This window comes from Onthophagus taurus, chromosome 11, assembly GCF_036711975.1.
Source record: "Onthophagus taurus isolate NC chromosome 11, IU_Otau_3.0, whole genome shotgun sequence".
NCBI classification, from domain to species: Eukaryota; Metazoa; Arthropoda; class Insecta; order Coleoptera; family Scarabaeidae; genus Onthophagus; species Onthophagus taurus.
This window is the reverse complement of record NC_091976.1, coordinates 4,548,045-4,568,283: the sequence shown is the minus strand read 5'-3', so window position 1 is coordinate 4,568,283 and position 20,239 is coordinate 4,548,045. Positions and strand designations below refer to the sequence as shown.

Below are 20,239 nucleotides of genomic sequence, written 5' to 3'. Positions count from 1 at the left end.
AGCATCAGGAAAAAAATATATATTACTCCCAATAATTTGGTGTTTTATATAAGTATGTTCATATGTTACACCAAGATCTCTCTATAATTGAACATTACTTCCACCACAATCACTAATACAAGCTTTCACCGTGTAGCCCAAGGTTGTATAAACCTTGATACCTACCTACCTCGCATTCATTCATTCAATAATAGGATGGAATTAGAATTCCGATAAACTTAATTTCTTATCAGCCATCGAAATAAGATTATAGAATTTGTAAATATGGTATGAGAAAGATCTCTCAAACAAACCCGTGCGATGGTCAGGTGGAAAAGTAAAAAAAACCTGGTCAATTGATCGTGAAAGTTATATCTAAAATTAATCTTCCTATATAAATAACTTGGAGTCTTGCTCAACATTAGTTCGAATCATGAACTGTTTAACTAACTCTAAGTCCTCTAATTGATACATTAATAATTTTTTTATTATTTCAATTGACTCCTCAACATCGTAGTATATGGAATCTAAGTTTTCAGTAATACATCCGTACCTAACATTTACTGACATAGCATATTCGTAAATTTCAAATACATTTTTGTTACAAAAAAAATGATTAAAGGCTACAAACATTGGATCTAATTTTCGTCTATCAATTATATATCTGTACTTACTAGAAAACCACAACTCACTGTCTAAAACCAGTTGAATTGGAGAAAACGGATTCGCTTTTAAGAATTGAAGGAGTCCGGGCTCTCGTTCGCTTGTACACCTTCCGTGTTCTCCAATTTGTTCTTGAGGTCTGCTATCATATCCCACATTACTTCCGCAATCTCCGGTTTGCAAGAAGGCAATGCTACTTGCATCCTGTACATCGCCTTCTTCCACCATAGGTTGGGATCGAGACGAGCGATTTCTGATGTCGAGAATACTTTGAGTTGAATGATATCTCGTCCGAAGCGTCGGCCTGACACTTCAGCGAATACAACCTCCCGTTCTCCCGTGCATACATATATTCCGATATTTCTCTCGAAAGGTTTCTCTCGAAGGTAAGCTCTGACTTGCAAATAATCGTCCTACTCGTCCTCCTGCGGAATCCCTTGCATATTTCGGTGCGGGCGCATCTGCATCTGTTTCCCGAGTACGGGGAGTCGTGTATGATGTGGAAGTGTTCCCCGTGTTTTGATAAGATGAACACCTCACCTCTGAATTCAGTTTGTCGTAGTCTAGTAATAAAGTTTCTAATTGTTCCGTACTCGTCAATGATAGCAGATCGCACGTTATCATGGAAATAACTTCCTGGAAACATTTCCAGGAAGTTATTTCCGACCTTTTCTGAATCGATTTCCATTTTGTCGATATCGGAAGCCACAAGTTCTTCAGACATTGCATCTCGGCATTCCACTTCTTGGCGTTGGCTAACCTCGAGCATGCCATTAGAAATGTCATCAATTTCGATGCTGTTGGATATTTCGGAAAGATTTGAAGTACCACATCTTCCACCGTTTTCTTCTTGTTGAAAAATGTCTCTAATTGATTGAGGTCTTCGACTGGATTCTGAGCTGATGGAAGGACATCTTCTTCTTCCTCGGAGTCGCTGATCGCCTCTGGTTCTCGCAAAGCATCTGTTGCCATTTTCGGTGAAAAAACTTTTTATACTTAGCTGCACAAATGAAGAGTTACTTGTAGACGATGAACTCATACTAAATGAATTGCACACTGCACGAAAGTTATATAAACAGAGTTACGCCTATATTTAATGAGCACTTAATAAATATGTTTCTTATCTTTAGAAAACCAGACGGTAATTACAAGAAGCAATGATTGGAGTAGATAATAAATGCCGGTTCTGGACCGGAAGTCAATCCCCCATCCCCCTAATCCCCCATGACGTCACTTCCGGTGTCATCCCACTTCCGGTGTCATCCCACTTCCGGTATCTTGTCACTTCCGGTGTCATCTTCAACCCCATGTTAGTGCCCTAATGGTCCCTTCAACCCCTTCATCCCCTATTAGTGCCCTATTGACCCCCTTCAACCCCATCCCCCCCTTCAACCCCATGTTAGTGCCCTAATGGCCCCCTTCATCCCCCTATTAGTGCCCTATTGGCCCCTTCAACCCCATCACCCCCTATTAGTGCCCTATTATTATAGTATAAATTTCAATCGTTCGGTAGCGGGTGTATATCCTTCATAGATTAATCCAAGCTTAATCGAATCGAGTTGCTCTTGTCCGTGTATGATATCTTTCCAAATGCGATCAGCGTAAAGGGGTGGTAAATATACCCTAACGTGCTCCAATTCTGCCAGAAGGTCTTGATACGAATCTGGGTCTTGCGTGAAACGTATCACCCGATACACCCTATTCTTCTCTAACGACGAAATTGGAACTTTAGGTTTGCTCGCGCTTATACTTAAGGCATTTAAACCTTGTATCGCAACAATCAAATCGCGTTGGGACATATCGTAACGCTAGACGTCGACTGAAATATAAAACGGTAGCGATATATAATATATATGGGAGGAGATAAAAATTACATAAGCGCCATCTATATTACAATAGGTCGCACATAAATTTCAGATAACGCTCAATGGGAGACGACGTCGACGATCGTATGCTTATCAGCGGAAGTTAATCCCCCGCTGAGCGATGACTTAAAATATGTTCTTTATTATTATTGATTGAGGGTAGGAGGAAGAGAAAATCACAAAAAATTAAAGTTAATACATATATTAAAAATTTAAATTTCAATTAAACATAATTAACGGATAAGATTAGTCTGTACCGTTCACGACACCGGTCGCTAAATTGTAATAGAAACCGCCTTGGTTACGTTCATGAAGGGGGGTCCGTGATGTCCCATGATATCGTCTGCTGACGGGTGTGGACACTTCCGGAACAGTAGTCCGCTACCGGAGAAGGAATCGTATAAATTTTCTGATCGAATCGGATTAAATTCACAGGATTCTGTTTCCCAAAATCCCTCTTTCCGAGATATACTAAAGACATCCTATCGAGGGACCGTAACTCTTCATCAGTTATAGCTTCGGCAATTCTCAACGGTAAATATACCGCAAAACCATCTTCCAACTCAACAATAACGGAGGGCCATTTGTTCGATGCGATTCTTTTAGCTCGCACAATCGGGTAACGATGATCGATTTGTAGCGAAGAAAGCGAACGTTTCAATGGGAAAACGTATGAACCCAAAAGATTTAGACGAAACATCTTATCAGTATGAACGGCTACCTCGGACTACATTGAAATTACGGTAGGGGTAGTAATTACCCTAAGCCAAAAAGATGCGCGCGCATCAGTGAATCCACCAATTAGAAAATCTAAAAACCGCAAAATACCCTTGAAGTAAGGGAGTAGCTCCCTCATTATTGCATCATCCCTATCGCTGTCGTAAATCAAATTAGATTGATGTAAATTAAAAAGATTTAATTTAAAATAAATAAAATAATTTAACGTAATTATCACTAGAATAAAAATCTCGCAACCGTTAAATGGGGTTAATGTGGTTAGATAAAGATTACGAATTCTCGACTTTTCGCTTAAATACAATAGTTTTAAATTAAGGAGTTTAGTATCATTTAACTTGTTTTACGTTAACATATACTACAATGGCTTTGATCAACGCACCTTCATTGAAAGATTTGGCACAAACGAAAATCAATTTAAACATATCGAAACGTCTACCTGTACTATCACTCAAAGAATACTTGCCGTGGAAATTAGTGCTAGAGTTATGGAACACGTGGTTCCAGGATAATTGGTTCGAGCTTGGGGCGCATAAAAAATGTTCCGATGATGTGGACGTGAGGTGCATTACAATGGAGGTGTTTAATTATAAACTGAATCATAAGTTACAATGCGCCATCTTTAGAAATGTTGAAATTTTCAGGTAAATTAGAAATTGAAATATAGTCTTTAAAGATAATTGAGATGTTAATAATAATACTTTAGTGATGAAATTTTCAATCAAATAAATGGGGATGGAGTAGTATACAAGAGCATTTCATACGATCACACTAAACACGGGCCTGTATGCGGCCATTGTTGGGATATGTTCGATATGGAGCTTAATTTTGGTTCTTTACGAAATAAAGAAGGATTTCAACTCAAACCACAAAACAGCAGAATTCGGGGTTGAAACCCCCGAATGTAAATAAAAGTGAATCCATTCTTGGGGGGTTTCAAATTATAAATAAGAGTGAATTCATTGAGCTACTGGAAAGCGAGAAAATGTGGTGCGCGTTCTGCTTGAAGAAACCAAATTTTCAAGTAAGTTTAAGAGTAGAATGTTCCGAAGTTGTATACCAATTTTTAATGATAGAAGTAGCTCGCTATTAAATCAATAGAAAAGGATATTGTAATAGTGTATAAAAATATCATTAAGAGCACGTTTTACTGGAAATAGATTAATTTCAAATTAAATTTAAAGTTTTAAATAATGTAGGTATATTATTTTTAAAATAAGCTTGTAAGTTAAATATAAAAGATAAGTTAGTTTATTATAAATAAGGTATACTTTTTTAAATAAATAATTTTTTATAATTTAAGAAATTATTGTTTGATATTTTTAAATAATCCAAACGCATTGAGGAATTAATATTAAATAACTCTTTAAAGATATATGTATGGGGGATGGGGATTTGATAAAGAAAACAAATTAAATTCAGGTCAGCTCATTTTAATCTAAATAAATTAAAAAATGAAAGTTAATATAAATATAATAACAATTTAAAATGAATAAACTCACTCTCTAATTTATATAATATGGAGACATAAGTCCCCATATCTCGGTAAAATAATCCTGACCCGAGGGGCGTGAAGCCCCTTGGGCATTTATATCGAGGCACCAGCCTCGACATGAAAATTGATAACGGCACCCTCTAAATTTAAAGATATAAATTAAAATAATCAAATTAAACCTCTGTATTGAGACTTACTTTTAAATGGGGAGGCAGGAGCCTCCCCGCCAAATCCTCGATAATTAGTTTAACTGAAAAAATATGAATTTTAAACTCAAAACTTAAACTAAACTTTAACAATTTAGAGCTCACCTCTTTGATTATACATCGTAAATGAAAATGCGGTAAAACGGTATTGCATAAGACTTTATACCCTTTACAGAGTATACCCTTATCAAGTGTGTGGTTTCCTAAGGAAGCAACTTGGGTGCAACGTTCTTATGCTGCAAACCCTTATCAAATGTGGTTTCTTAAGGAAAAAGAAACTCGAGTAAAATTCCATAAAATAGACGTTTAAAAATTAAATTTTATTTAAAAAAATAATTCACATCGATATAAAAAATTTTTATGATATATCTTTATTTGATATCCAAGAATTATGGGATGAATCGAATCCTAACCATTTTACGTACAACTTATCCTTCTTCCTTTTCAGCACCTTTTCAACGAGGTAAACGTTTGGGTTGAGCGGTCCTTTGAAGTTCGAATTCGTAAAAAGCGCCTTTAATCGGCTGGCCACGCACATCCTCCAATAAATATGAAATTGGATTTGTGATATTCACTTTAACGATTTTAAACAATTCGGCGGTCCAGTTGGGCAGATATCCTTTATCAAACACATGTTTATATTTACTGATACGAACAGCGTCTCCAACTCTAAACTTTCCTCTGCCGGCAATTTTAATATGATTGTACACTGTATCGAGAAGTTTATTCTCTACCGATTTCGAATTTATTTCAGACGGTTTCATTTTCGTAGTCGAATGTTTCGTACTGTTATATCGAGATGTTATATCCTCCAATAGGTGCACCCATTTATGATTTCCATATAGACTGAAGAACTTGTAGATTCTTTGTTTAACGGTTCGAATTACACGTTCAGCCATCGACGCTTTCATAACGCTATACGATGAAAAATGATTAATTTTAAAATCCGACATCAACCGTTTAAATTGACTGTTGTAGAACTCTTTGCCCTGATCGGTTTGTAGATTTCGAGGCGCGCGACCGTCGTCTGCGAGAATTGAGCGTAGCGCTGCGGTGACGTCCGTAGAATTTTTACTTTTTAACTGACGCGTCCAAAGAAACTTGGAGAAACAGTCTATAACCACTAATATATATTTATATCCGGAATTCAATTTGGCAAACTCAATCATTTCAATTAGATCCGCCTGCCATAGATCATCGATCCCCTTCAGGATGGTTCTTCATCTAGCGAAAATACGTCTAGCGGGGCGATGGAGTTCCTCCACAATGACACGTTTCGCATCTGACACCTTCTCCATTGTGCCAATTAAGGTTTGAGACCAACCTTTTTCTCTAATATATCAAGTCGGGAAAATATGGCGGAATCCATGAGGTCACTCGCGACTTTTGCGCACCGATCGACTGTCGTATATTCGATATGAGCGTATCAATCACCGATAGACGATTTGTAATGCGATTTAGATTTAAAGGTATATCGGTGTTTACCGTTTTAATTAGCGATGCGATCTGTCCGGTCTTAGATGGGTCTAATAAATTCGATACATCTTCGATATTCGATTTGTTAAGCTTTACTTGATTTAATAAATTAGTGAATTCCGTTTTAATCGCGTCCCCCAACTTTGTTAATCGATCGGAAAGTTGAGTTAAATCACCAGAGACGTCCGAGTAATTTTGATTAATAACATCTGTGAACTTTGCCGCCGTATCAGCTAATTCGTTGGAAATATCGGTAATTTTTACATCGCCAACATCAATTTTAGCATTCAGATTGTTAATATCGGACACCCAGTGCGATTTTAAATTTAAAATCTGATCCTCGATCGCTTCGATTGAAGGCTTTAAATTTCCGGAAACTTTAAGATCAATATATTTCTTGCTGGAATCAATTTCATCACGTAGGGTTTCAATCACCGACGTAACTTGTCTGGATTTATCTCGCAAATCCTCAACCACCGATTTTAAAGTATAATGAAGATTCCTATTGGCTCGCATTGTCCTACTTATTGAATCGAACATACGTTTATACTCCGTATCGTTTGTCTTAAACATCTCATCTACATATGCTTTTATAACGCAATCGTTTTCTAATGATGGACTTTGTACATTACTAAGTTTACGTCCCTGCATATCATAATCCCCAGATGAGGTTAACGGTAATCCAACCCCCCGCTGAGACGTTCCGGCTTCATCAATTATTCTACCCCATGAAGATGCGTGCAACGTACGGCCGAATTTATTGATACTGATAATACCACCAACACCACCTCCAAACAGGTCCGTAGTAATTTATTTGATAACGTTGATTTCTTTAAGCTCCTCCACCATATACGCAATCTCGTTTCTATGCGAATTGTTTCCGGCCAGTAGATAAATAATGAGAGTTCTGGACCGGAAATCAATCCCCCATCCCCCTAATCCCCCATGACGTCACTTCCGGTGTCATCCCACTTCCGGTGTCATCCCACTTCCGGTATCTTGTCACTTCCGGTGTCATCTTCAACCCCATGCTAGTGCCCTTTTGGCCCTTCAACCCCCACCCCCTTCAACCCCATGTGAGTGCCCTATTGGCCCCTTCAACCCCATGTGAGTGCCCTAATGGGCCCTTCAACCCCCATCCCCCTTCAACCCCATGTTAGTGCCCTATTGGCCCTTCAACCCCCACCTCCCCTTCAACCCCATGCTAGTGCCCTATTGGTCCCCTCTCCCCTTCAACGCCATGCTAGTGCCCTATTGGTCCCCTTCAACCCCCATCCCCCTTCAACCCCATGCTAGTGCCCTATTGGTCCCCTTCAACCCCATCACCCCCTTCAACCCCATGCTAGCGCCCTAACAGTCGGTTAAATTTTTTTTTTTTTTTGCCAACGCTCAGGATCGAACCCGGGCTGTCTGGTTGAGAGTCGGGCGTCTTGCCCGCTAGGCTACCGAAGGAAATGAGTTAAAGGTGTTTAAATAACGTTCAAGTAGAGATGACGACGGCGCTCATACGTTTATCAGCGCGGAGGCTAATCCCCCGCGGAGCGATGACGTCGACGATCGTATGCTTATCAGCGGAAGCTAATCCCCCGCGGAGCGATGACTGAATTGAAATAATACTCACCTTAAAATAGGTTATTTATTATTATTGATTGATTGATTGACTGATTGATGGTAGGAGGAGGAGGAGGAGGAGGAGGAGGAAGAGAAAATCACAAAAAATTAAAGTTAATACATATATTAAAAATTTAAATTTAAATTAAACATGCCCAAAATGATAAACATATGCAGACAGCGCTTGTGATAACATCGATCAAAGTGCAGAGAATTTCGGCGACAAAAGATAGTAAACTATTTAAACATTTACCCATTGTGTAGCACTTTAAATCTCAATCGTTCGGTAGCGGGTGTATATCCTTCATAGATTAATCCAAGCCTAATCGAATCGAGTCGCTCTTGTCCGTGGATGATATCTTTCCAAATGCGCTCAGCGTAAAGGGGCGGTAAATATACCCTAACGTGCTCCAATTCTGCCAGAAGGTCTTAATACGATTCCGGATCTTGCGTGAAACGTATCACCCGATACACCCTATTCTTCTCTAACGACGAAATGGGAACTTTAGGTTTGTCCGCGTTTATACCTAAGGCATTTAAACCTTGTATCGCAAAAATCAAATCGCGTTGGGACATATCGTAACTCTAAACGTCGACTGAAATTTAAAACGGTGGCGATATATAATATATATTTGGGAAGAGAGAAAAATTACATAAGCGCCATCTATACTACAATAGGTCGCACATAAATTTCAGATAACGCTCAATGGGAGACGGCGTCAACGATCGTATGCTTATCAGCGGAAGTTAATCCCCCGCGGAGCGATGACTGAATTGAAATAATACTCACCTTAAAATAGGTTATTTATTATTATTGATTGATTGATTGATTGATTGAGGATAGGAGGAAGAGAAAATCACAAAAAATTAAAGTTAATACATGTATTAAAAATTTAAATTTAAATTAAACATAATTAACGGATAAGATTAGTCAGTACCGTTCACGACATCGGTCGCTAAATTGTAATAGAAACCGTCTTGGTTACGTTCGCGAAGAGGGGCCCGTGCTGCCCCATGATATCGTCTGCTGACGGGTGTGGACACTTCCGGAACTGTATGGGCCACCACCAAATTTTCAGCGACGTCCGCTACCGGAGAAGGAATCGTATAAATTTTCTGATCGAATCGGATTAAATTCGCAGGATTCTGTTTCCCAAAATCCCTCTTTCCGAGATATACTAAAGACATCCTATCGAGGGACCGTAACTCTTCATCAGTTATAGCTTCGGCAATTCTCAACGGTAAATATACCGCAAAACCATCTTCCAACTCAACAATAACGGAGGGCCATTTGTTCGATGCGATTCTTTTAGCTCTCACAATCGGGTAAGGATGATCGATTTGTAGCGAAGAAAGCGAACGTTTCAATGGGAAAACGTATGAACCCAAAAGATTTAGACGAGACATCTTATCAGTATGAACGGCTACCTCGGACTACATTGAAATTACGGTAGGGATAGTAATTACCCTAAGCCAAAAAGATGCGCGCGCATCAGTGAATCCACCAATTAGAAAATATAAAAACCGCAAAATACCCTTGAAGTAAGGGAGTAGCTCCCTCATTATTGCATCATCCCTATCGCTGTCGTAAATCAAATTAGATTGATGTAAATTAAAAAGATTTAATTTAAAATAAATAAAATAATTTAACGTAATTATCACTAGAATAAAAATCTCGCAACCGTTAAATGGGGTTAATGTGGTTAGATAAAGATTACGAATTCTCGACTTTTCGCTTAAATACAATAGTTTTAAATTAAGGAGTTTAGTATCATTTAACTTGTTTTACGTTAACATATACTACAATGGCTTTGATCAACGCACCTTCGCTGAAAGATTTGGCTCAAGCGAAAATCAATGTAAACATATCGAATCGTCTACATATACTATCACTCCAAGAATACTTGCCGTGGAAAGTAGTGTTAGACTTATGGAACACGTGGTTCCAGGATAATTGGTTCGAGCTTGGAACGCATAAAAAATGTTCCGATGATGTGGACGTTAGATGCATTACAATGGAGGTGTTTAATTATAAACTGAATCATAAGTTACAATGCGCCATCTTTAGAAATGTTGAAATTTTCAGGTAAATTAGAAATTAAAATATAGTATTTAAAGATAATAATTGAGATGTTAATAATAATAATACTTTAGTGATGAAATTTTCAATCAAATAAATGGGGATGGAGTAGTATACAAGAGGGTATTTTTCTGTCAAACTAAACACGGACCTGTTTGCGCCCATTGTTGGGATATGTTCGAAATGGAGCTTAATTTTGGTGGTTTACAATATAAAGAAGGATTTCAACCCAAACCACAAATCAGCAGAATTCGGAGGTATCGATTTGAAAATACAATTGATCCCATTATTCGGGGGCGTGAAATTATAAATAAGAGTGAATTCATTGAGCTAGTGGAAAGCGAGAAAATGTGGTGCGCGTTCTGCTTGAAGCGTCCAAATTTTAAAGTAAGTTTAAGAGTAGAAGTTTCCGAAGTTTTATACCAATTTTTAATGGTAGAAGTAGCTCGTTATAAGCTTGTAAGTTAAATATAAAAGATAAGTTAGTTTATTATAATTTACGTATAAATAATGTAGGTATATTATTTTTTAAAATAAGCTTGTAAGTTAAATATAAAAGATAAGTTAGTTTATTATAATTTACGTATAATATTTTTAAATAAATTTTTTTTTATAATTTAAGAAATTATTGTTTGATATTTTTAAATAATCCAAACGCATTGAGGAATTAATATTAAATAACTCTTTAAAGATATATGTATGGGGGATGGAAATTTGATAAAGAAAACAAATTAAATTCAGGTCGAGGCATTTTAATCTAAATAAATTAAAAAATAAAAGTTAATATAAATATAATAACAATTTAAAATGAATAAACTCACTTTCTAGTCTATATAATATGGAGACATACGTCCCCATATCCGCAAAATATAAACCAGGCCCGAGGGGCGTGAAGCGGCAAGTGCCTCGATATAAAAATCGATAACGGCACCTTCTAAAATTAAAGATACAAATCAATTAAATCAATGAAATTAAACCCCGAAGGGAGACTTACTTTTAAATGGGGAGGCAGAAGCCTCCCCGCCAACTCCTCCACAATGAATTTAACTGAAAAAATTTGAATTTTAAACTCAAAACTTAAACTTTAACAATTTAACAATTTAGAGCTCACCTCTTTGGTTATACATTATTAACCAAAATGCGGTAAAACGGTATTGCATAAGACTTTATACCCTTTACAGAGTATACCCTTATCAAGTGTGTGGTTTCCTAAGGAAACGACTTGGGCGCAACGTTCTTATGCTGCAAACCCTTATCAAATGTGGTTTCTTAAGGAAAAAAGAAACTCGAGTAAAATAGACGTTTAAAAAAGTAAATTTTATTTTAAAAAATAATTCACATCGATAGAAAAAAATTTTTATGATATATCTTTATTTGATATCCAAGAATTATGGGATGAATCGAATCCTAACCATTTTACGTACAACTTATCCTTCTTCCTCTTCAACACCTTTTCAACGAGGTAAACGTTGGGTTGAGCGGTCTTTTGAAGTTCGAATTCGTAAAAAGCGCCTTTAATCGGCTGACCACGCACATCCTCCAATAAATACGAAATTGGATTTGTGATATTCACTTTAACGATTTTAAACAATTCGGCGGTCCAGTTGGGCAGATATCCTTTATCAAACACATGTTTATATTTACTGATACGAACAGCGTCTCCAACTCTAAACTTTCCTCTGCCGGCAATTTTAATATGATTGTACACTGTATCGAGAAGTTTATTCTCTACCGATTTCGAATTTATTTCAGACGGTTTCATTTTCGTAGTCGAATGTTTCGTACTGTTATATCGAGATGTTATATCCACCAATAGGTGCGCCCATTTATGATTTCCATATAGACTGAAGAACTTGTAGATTCTTTGTTTAACGGTTCGAATTACACGTTCAGCCATCGACGCTTTCATAACGCTATACGATGAAAAATGATTAATTTTAAAATCCGACATCAACCGTTTAAATTGACTGTTGTAGAACTCTTTGCCCTGATCGGTTTGTAGATTTCGAGGCGCGCGACCGACGTCTGTGAGAATTGAGCGTAGCGCTGCGGTGACGTCCGTAGAATTTTTACTTTTTAACGGACGCGTCCAAAGAAACTTGGAGAAACAGTCTATAACCACTAATATATATTTATATCCGGAATTCAATCTGGCAAACTCAATCATTTCAATTAGATCCGCCTGCCATAGATCATCGATCCCCTTCAGGATGGTTCTCCGTCTAGCGAAAATACGTCTAGCGGGGCGATGGAGCTCCTCCACAATGACACGTTTCGCATCTGACACCTTCTCCATTGTGACAATTAAGGTTTGAGACCAACCTTTTTCTCTAATATATCAAGTCGGGAAAATATAGCGGAATCCATGAGGTCACTCGCGACTTTTGCGCACCGATCGACTGTCGTATATTCGATATGAGCGTATCAATCACCGATAGACGATTTCTAATGCGATTTAGATTCAAAGGTATATCGGTGTTTACCGTTTTAATTAGCGATGCGATCTGTCCGGTCTTAGATGGGTCTAATAAATTCGATACATCTTCGATATTCGATTTGTTAAGCTTTACTTGATTTAATAAATTAGTGAATTCCGTTTTAATTGCGTCCCCCAACTTTGTTAAACGATCGGAAAGTTGAGTTAAATCACCAGAGACGTCCGAGTAATTTCGATTAATAACATCTGTGAACTTTGCCGCCGTATCAGTTAATTCGTTGGAAATTTCGGTAATTTTCACATCGCCAACATCAATTTTAGCATGCAGATTTTTAATATCGGATACCCAGTGCGATTTTAAATTTAAAATCTGATCCTCGATCGCTTCGATTGAAGGTTTTAAATTTCCGGAAACTTGCAGATCGATATATTTCTTTCTGGCATCAAATTCATCACGTAGGGTTTGAATCTCCGGCGTAACTTGTTCGGATTTAATTCGCAAATCTTCAACACCCGATTTTAAATTTAAAATCTGATCTTCGATCGCTTCGATTGAAGGCTTTAAATTTCCGGAAACTTGAAGATCAATATATTTCTTGCTGGCATCAATTTCATCACGTAGGGTTTCAATCACCGACGTAACTTGTCTGGATTTATCTCGCAAATCCTCAACCACCGATTTTAAAGTATAATGAAGATTCCTATTGGCTCGCATTGTCCTACTTATTGAATCGAACATACGTTTATACTCCGTATCGTTTGTCTTAAACATCTCATCTACATATGCTTTTATAACGCAATCGTTTTCTAACGATGGACTTTGTACATTACTAAGTTTACGTCCCTGCATATCATAATCCCCAGATGAGGTTAACGGTAATCCAACCCCCCGCTGAGACGTTCCGGCTTCATCAATTATTCTACCCCATGAAGATGCGTGCAACGTACGTCCGAATTTATCGATACTGATAATACCACCAACACCACCTCCAAACATGTCCGTAGTAATTTATTTGATAACGTTGATTTCTTTAAGCTCCTCCACAATATACGCAATCTCGTTTCTATGCGAATTGTTTCCGGCCGCATACGATGCATGCAACAATCGCAATCGATCTACCAATTCGTTAACATCATCCCAGTATTTATACTGAATCCGATTGGAATTAACCTCTAGACCCGATCCTGCAGCTGTTTCACCCGCGCTGCTAAATAGCGGTTTAATTATTTTAATATATTTTTCAGAACGATTACTCGCTATGGGACCGGTATAGTTCTGTTTATGAGCTCCCGTATACGTTAGAATCTCTTTATACTTGCGAAGATCCTCTTCCGTAAAATTTTTAGGTGCTTTCAATTGTATGAGCTCGTATAAACCCGAGCTGGTTGGAATATTTAATTTACCACCGTCTAGTGATATGTGAGCGTCGGTAAATTCAACAGGTTTTGAACCAATCTTCCATCCATCTGTTTTAGAATCGTACCTTATACCCATTCTGAGATCAATTGAATCCCGTTTGCCGTACATATAATATAAATTTCTAATTCCGACGGGTAGCCTTCCAATAGGTATACGCTCTAATTTTGCATCGGGTTTCGTCAACGTTGACGTTGAAGGGGATTTTGATACATCAGCTCCCAAATTTTCAATCATTTGCGAACCCTTAGGAATTACGGACGGACTTTTAACCTCAAACTTATCAACATCTTCATCACTAAACTTTATCTCTTTAATTTCCCCCTTAACTGTTTTCTGTTGAGTCTTTCGATGCAATTTTATCGGTACCTTTACGTCATCCAATTTTTTTGATATATCCTTCAAAGTATCGCTTAACGGTCGGTGGAGTTTAGCTATAAGCGCGTCATCGCGTTCCTGGCCTAGTCTAATCGCCAGGCGTTTACGCTTTATCGCATTCATGATGTTTACTATAGCTCTATCACGTTCGACGTTTGACCGCTTGCCTACTTTATTTTGTTTACTACTATAAGTGGCCATCGATGATAATGGTGATGATGATGACCTCACACAAACGCATGTAAAATAGCAATGCGTCTTTCAATCTGGGTAAATGTATTTATCCATGCCTATACGATATCTACCATCCTTAATTTCAAAGTCTTTCATTATAATTAATGGGTTATATTTACCGTCGTTCCAACAGCGTCTACACATCTCTTTAAATTCTTCAAACCTCATATCGGTATTTACATGTTCGTCGTATACATGTTTCAAGTTCACCTCATCCTGCTTGAAAAGCACTAACACGTTAGCGTTATCCCGAATTAGATGTTTAGGTATACGCGTATAGGTCTGTGTAAGGTAGAAAGAGTCTACGTTTCTATGTCTACCCATAGAAAAATACGCTCGAATTTTATCCTGCTTATCGCACGCCACATCATCGAATATAAAAATTGAATTCTCCTTAGCTTCATTCGGATCCACTACGGCGTCATTATCGCTGAATCGATAGAATCCAATTTCCGGAAGTCGATTCAAAACTAAACTTAAAAGTTCATATTTCGGTTGCTCCAGTGACTTTGAGTAAATGTAGATATTTTCGAATGTCAGACCATTTTCATCAAATATTAGATTCAAAATTAAATTTGTCTTCCCACAGCCAGAAGGTCCGCAGACAATTGCGCGTAAACTGTTGGGTATTAAATCGCTATGTCTACGCTTCGTCTCCGTTGCTGATACCAGTCGATCGAGATCAGTCAATGGCATAGTTAGAGAAGGGTGTTTCACTACACGCATGTTGTCAAAAATTGACTGAGACTCTAACGTACCTGCACGCATATATAAAGGTCCCGGTTATGTTTGAAATCGCATCACTTGAGAGTAATGCTCGCTCAAGGTAACACATCAACAGTAGCTTCAATTCGAGGTGGAGGAATTTTAAATTCAATTATCAACAAACTCCCCGTAGAGTTACACATTCCCGGATATCAATTTTGCGGGCCCGGAACAAAGTTGGATAAACGCTTGGCACGAGGTGAAAAAGGCATAAATCCGCTAGATCGCGCCTGTAGAGAACACGATATAGCCTATAGGGATAATAAAACATTAGATCAACGTCACGAGGCCGATAGGCGTTTAGAGGATACCGCTTGGGACAGGGTGAAGGCGAAAGACTCATCACTTGGTGAAAAGACTGCGGCGTGGTTAGTTACAAACGCTATGAAAGCGAAACGTAAATTAGGCATGTGGCATAAGCGTAAAGGTGGTGGTGGTAAAAGCCGGCGAAAACGTCGAGGTGGATCATTGAAGTCGAAAAGTGGTGGTAAACAGGTGACCTTTCAAAAGGGGATAGTTAAGCGTATAGCAAATGATTTACCGAAAAACACCGATAGTTTACGAGAAGCGGCGCGATTGGCGTTGAAAGGTGCTCGCATAGCCGTAAAGTCTGTAGGCGGAAAGCGAAAAGTTAAAATTCCACGAACAATCCCAATTCCAGTTAAACGAGGAGGAATATTACCACTTTTACCTGCGATATTCGCCGGACTGTCAGCTCTCAGCGCACTATCCGGAGGCGCGGCCGGAGTCTATAGAGCAGTAAAGAAAACTCAAGAGGCTAAGGATAAAATGAAAGAAGCTGAGCGGCACAATAAAGCAATGGAGGACATTGCGATCGGAAAGACGGGGAGTGGTATTTACATTAAAAGGTATAAAAAGGGATTGGGTATATATTTAACGAAGAAGAAGAAGACTCAAAAAAACTTTTAAGGCTGCTACCCAAGAGACCTCTAACCAACTTTGATATACTACGTTACGCTAAATCTCTAAATATCCCAAAATTCCGCGGCGTCTATATGCGAAACGCATTACCAAAAGGGGGCCCTAAAACGGATGAAGCGGCGGTGGTGAATTTAGATGTACAAAGCGGAGATGGAACGCATTGGGTAGCCTATAGAAAATCCGGTAATAGAGTGTTCTATTTTGATAGTTATCGGGATCTCAAACCCCCCAAAGAACTTTTAAAGTACTTTAAAGACACTCAAATTATATACAACCACGATAATTATCAAAAGGACAATCAGTACAATTGCGGGCATTTATGTATAAAATTCCTACTTCAAACAGGAAGCGGGTCATATGTATAACGATGTCGCAGACGTTCACACTGGTTGGTACGAAGAGCGAAATTTCTGAGGAATACTTTCCACCTATACAATTGGATCCCAACTTTATTCATTGGGACTGATTGGTCTGTACACATACAACAGCATACCCAACATTGAAGAGGGGGCAGCAGCAGCAGCAGGGGCCTAAGAATACTTCAAAAGAGGTAATCGGAATTCCTACGGGCGTATACGAAATTTCAGATATTGAAAAATATTTGCAAAAGGAGATTCTACGGTTGGTCGGATTGGATAAGATAGATAGACCTGAGACCCTATTGTCCCTCAAGACTAATAAAAATACGTTACAGTGCGAGATTAGCAGCGACTACTTGGAGATTGATTTCACAGAATCCGATTCGATTGCTTCGATTTTAGGATTCTCCATTGCGAAAATCTTATCGATATCCGTTGAATGAAGTAAAATCGGTATGAATACACCACTTTCAGAATCCGCAATCACATACGTTAGATACAGGTAATCATCATCATCGTCAAATTCGACCTTTAGGTTACCTTCGGCTAATGGTAGCGTCTGCGAGGAAACTTCTACATTGAAACGTATCAGTTTAAGGGTAGATATTAGGTGCTCCCAATCTTGACGTAAAAACGTAATTTGATGCGACTGGGATTCCAAACCTTTGCATGTTCTAACTACGAACTTTACACAGGTTGTACCCCCTCTAGCGACGCTAATTCCAACTTTAATGCCGAAAGATTCGGTTGAAAATTGCGTTTCCCCGATAAATTTAGTCTCCTTTTTTATCAATTCACGATACCGTTTCCACTGCGCGCCGATTGAATTCCAATAATCCGAGCCCATCTCTTCACAGACGTCGCTCACTCCTCCCTCGATATCCATTTCCAATGGAGAACTGAATTTAAATGCACGCGACGGGTGAATATAATTAATTACCCCCTCCCCCCACCATCTCAATAATTTATGGGAATTGAGAGATTGGTTGAAATGATTGTTGAGAGGAGAGATTTCAATTGATCTAAAATTGATATATAGGGGCAAGTTATCCCTAATATCGATACACTCTTGTCAGAGGTGCCTACAACCTCCTTTATATATTCATCGTATTGGAGGATTCGATCGCCAACAAAGAAATTAAATATGCCGTCGGAACCTTTGTAAATCCCATTGAAAGAAGTTGGGATTCCCGGCAAAAGTTCACCAATCGAAACTATAACTCTCTCCTTTCTAAAGTAATTAAAATCCACTTGAATTGCGTACATATCATCGAAAAATATGTAAGGTAAACCGTAATTGCTTGTAACTATCCCGTTAACTCGAGTAAAATTATTAAACCCTAACTCGGTCGAAGTGAACGGCCACACAGACCGCACATTCATACTCTTAAAATCAATTCTGTATATTGAATTTTCCATTATAAGTATAAGGTCACCTATAGGCGAGATAGACACTTTATAACTATAGTCTACAGTACGAAAAACATTCCTCAAAGTCGGCAGCCAATCATTTATGTCTACAGGATTGGGTTGTTTAGGTCGTTTAGACTTTAAATCTATTAACCAAACCCATTGTTTGCACGTACATGGTTTGATAGTGAATCAAAAAACCGGAAAACTTTGAATCCACATCACAAACGTCTCTAAATGCTGAGGGTTGAGCGGGCTTTGTCGTAGACCGACTCGTCGTGGTCCTATATGATGACGTAACGTGACTTGGAACAGTCGATGATGTATACAGTTTGGGTCTACCATATATAGCTTGAATTGCCACAATATCTCTGCTATTCAACTTGAAATCCTCAATTCTCGTGTTACCATAGTTGGGATGCATGATGGAATCGAGTTCAACTCGATGCATTAAACCTAAGGAATGTCCAATTTCATGCACCATTACCAAAAATAGGTTATATTTTCCATCTACTGTAGAGTTGGATAAATCAAACTCTAAATCTGAATTTATGTGGATTTCAACATTACGCCCATTAATATAAGGATAGTATGCGTGAGCTAAAATTCCATTTTTGAATGTACTACCACACATTGATCCAACGTTCCTTATGCACGTATGGTTGTAACCTTTAAACCCGATTAGAATGTTGACGTCGGTAAACGAGCTCTGAAACTTTAAATCCATATGCTTAGCCCAAACCGCAAATGCCCTTTCAACGATATTGGGAAAGCCATCTGGATATTTATTATAGATGGCCCATTTAACTATTGGGATCCCTCACTTTCGATGTATCGTACGTTTAGCGTCTACTGAAATGTCTTCCAAGTCTTTATTCCCACATCTTGGTTTACCAATCAAATCCAAAGTTTTAAAATCAACTTCACCCGATACTGGCAGGTGAAAATATCCCTGCAATTTACGTAACCCTTCCGTCATTGTTGTTGTATATCCCATTTGATGATGATGTAAACCGCTCACATTCCCATTTAAATATCCAAATGCTTTGAGATATTTATAGATTTCCATATCCCTATCGTACATCAAATCTTCCATTAAAATTCGTATTGGAAGCGCCCAGAGCGTATATACTAAAATAACTCTCGCAATGTACATGTTTGCGTGATGGAGGTCAGACACTGATTGCATGAAGGATGTATAAGGATTCAAAAATAAATACAATAAATAAAAGTTAATATATGTATTAAAAAAAATTTAACAACTTCTTATATAACACGTCTACGCAAATTACATAAAAAATTCTTTAAAATTATGGCGTTATTTTGCGAGCAAACTGCGGGAGCATCGTTGTGGAACCAGCATGGATTGGAAGTTGCCGTCAATTTAGTATCTTCTTCAACCGCCTTCTCAGAAAACTCCGAGGCAATATCCCTGACCGTCAAATTCCGATGACATCGGAACCGATAATAGGGTCTGCTTTCCAAAAACTCCCTCTTCTGGCTACTCTTCACATACACCTCATCATAGAACGACAGTATATCATCCAGTAAATTTAACCCCATCGACAGGTCCATCCATCCTCCAATATACGATAGTTTATGGTGATTTCGCTCTAAATACTTGGCGTATCGTTGATCTTGAACCGATAATCATCGAAAGGGTCTGTCAGCCTTGAAGTGGAGATGTACGGCATAGTCGGTGATAAGGTCCAGAAGTGTGAATTCTTTAACTATGAATTCAGAGTCTATATAGAACCCCTGAATATCAACTACCGCACTACGCAACTCCATAACTCAGACTATGATGCGCAATCGAAATTGATTCAATTAATAACGATTGAGACCTCCCCACTCAGCGGCTTATAGGTATACATAGATTCCTGTATTAGGATACAGTATGCCTTCGTGTTGGCGGGAAAATCTTTATCACTCTGAATTTCAAGCCGTACTTCACATGATGCAGATGGCGCTGCCTCCTCATCATTATTCTTTGTGGTATCAATTACGAATAGAGGTCTTTTCTTGAAACTGTTGAAATCCATTATCGGCTGTTTTCGGTTAGATTCCCAAATGTATGATTGAAATTCCGTATACATTTTATATAGTTCAACGTAGTTTTCCTTCGTAAAATCCAAATTCATAGACTCGAATGGGTAGGAATATGAATTTAAATAGACTTTAAGATCT

The 20,239-nt window shown here is 38.2% G+C and overlaps 2 protein-coding genes across 2 annotated transcripts; both read right to left on the bottom strand.

The window, feature by feature from the left end:
- Positions 1-12,440: 12,440 nt before the first annotated feature.
- LOC139432000 (uncharacterized) lies at positions 12,441-13,544 on the bottom strand. The gene has a single exon (XM_071200328.1). It carries the CDS (start codon positions 13,542-13,544, stop codon positions 12,441-12,443), a length of 1,104 nt encoding a protein of 367 aa, XP_071056429.1.
- A 4,641-nt stretch (positions 13,545-18,185) lies between these two features.
- On the bottom strand, positions 18,186-19,208 carry LOC139431999 (matrilysin-like). Its single transcript, XM_071200327.1, has 2 exons — positions 18,893-19,208; positions 18,186-18,829 (listed from the first exon to the last, which is right to left on the bottom strand). The coding sequence occupies exons 1-2, from the start codon at positions 19,206-19,208 to the stop codon at positions 18,186-18,188; spliced, it is 960 nt and encodes a 319-aa protein (XP_071056428.1).
- Between the last annotated feature and the right edge of the window lie 1,031 nt (positions 19,209-20,239).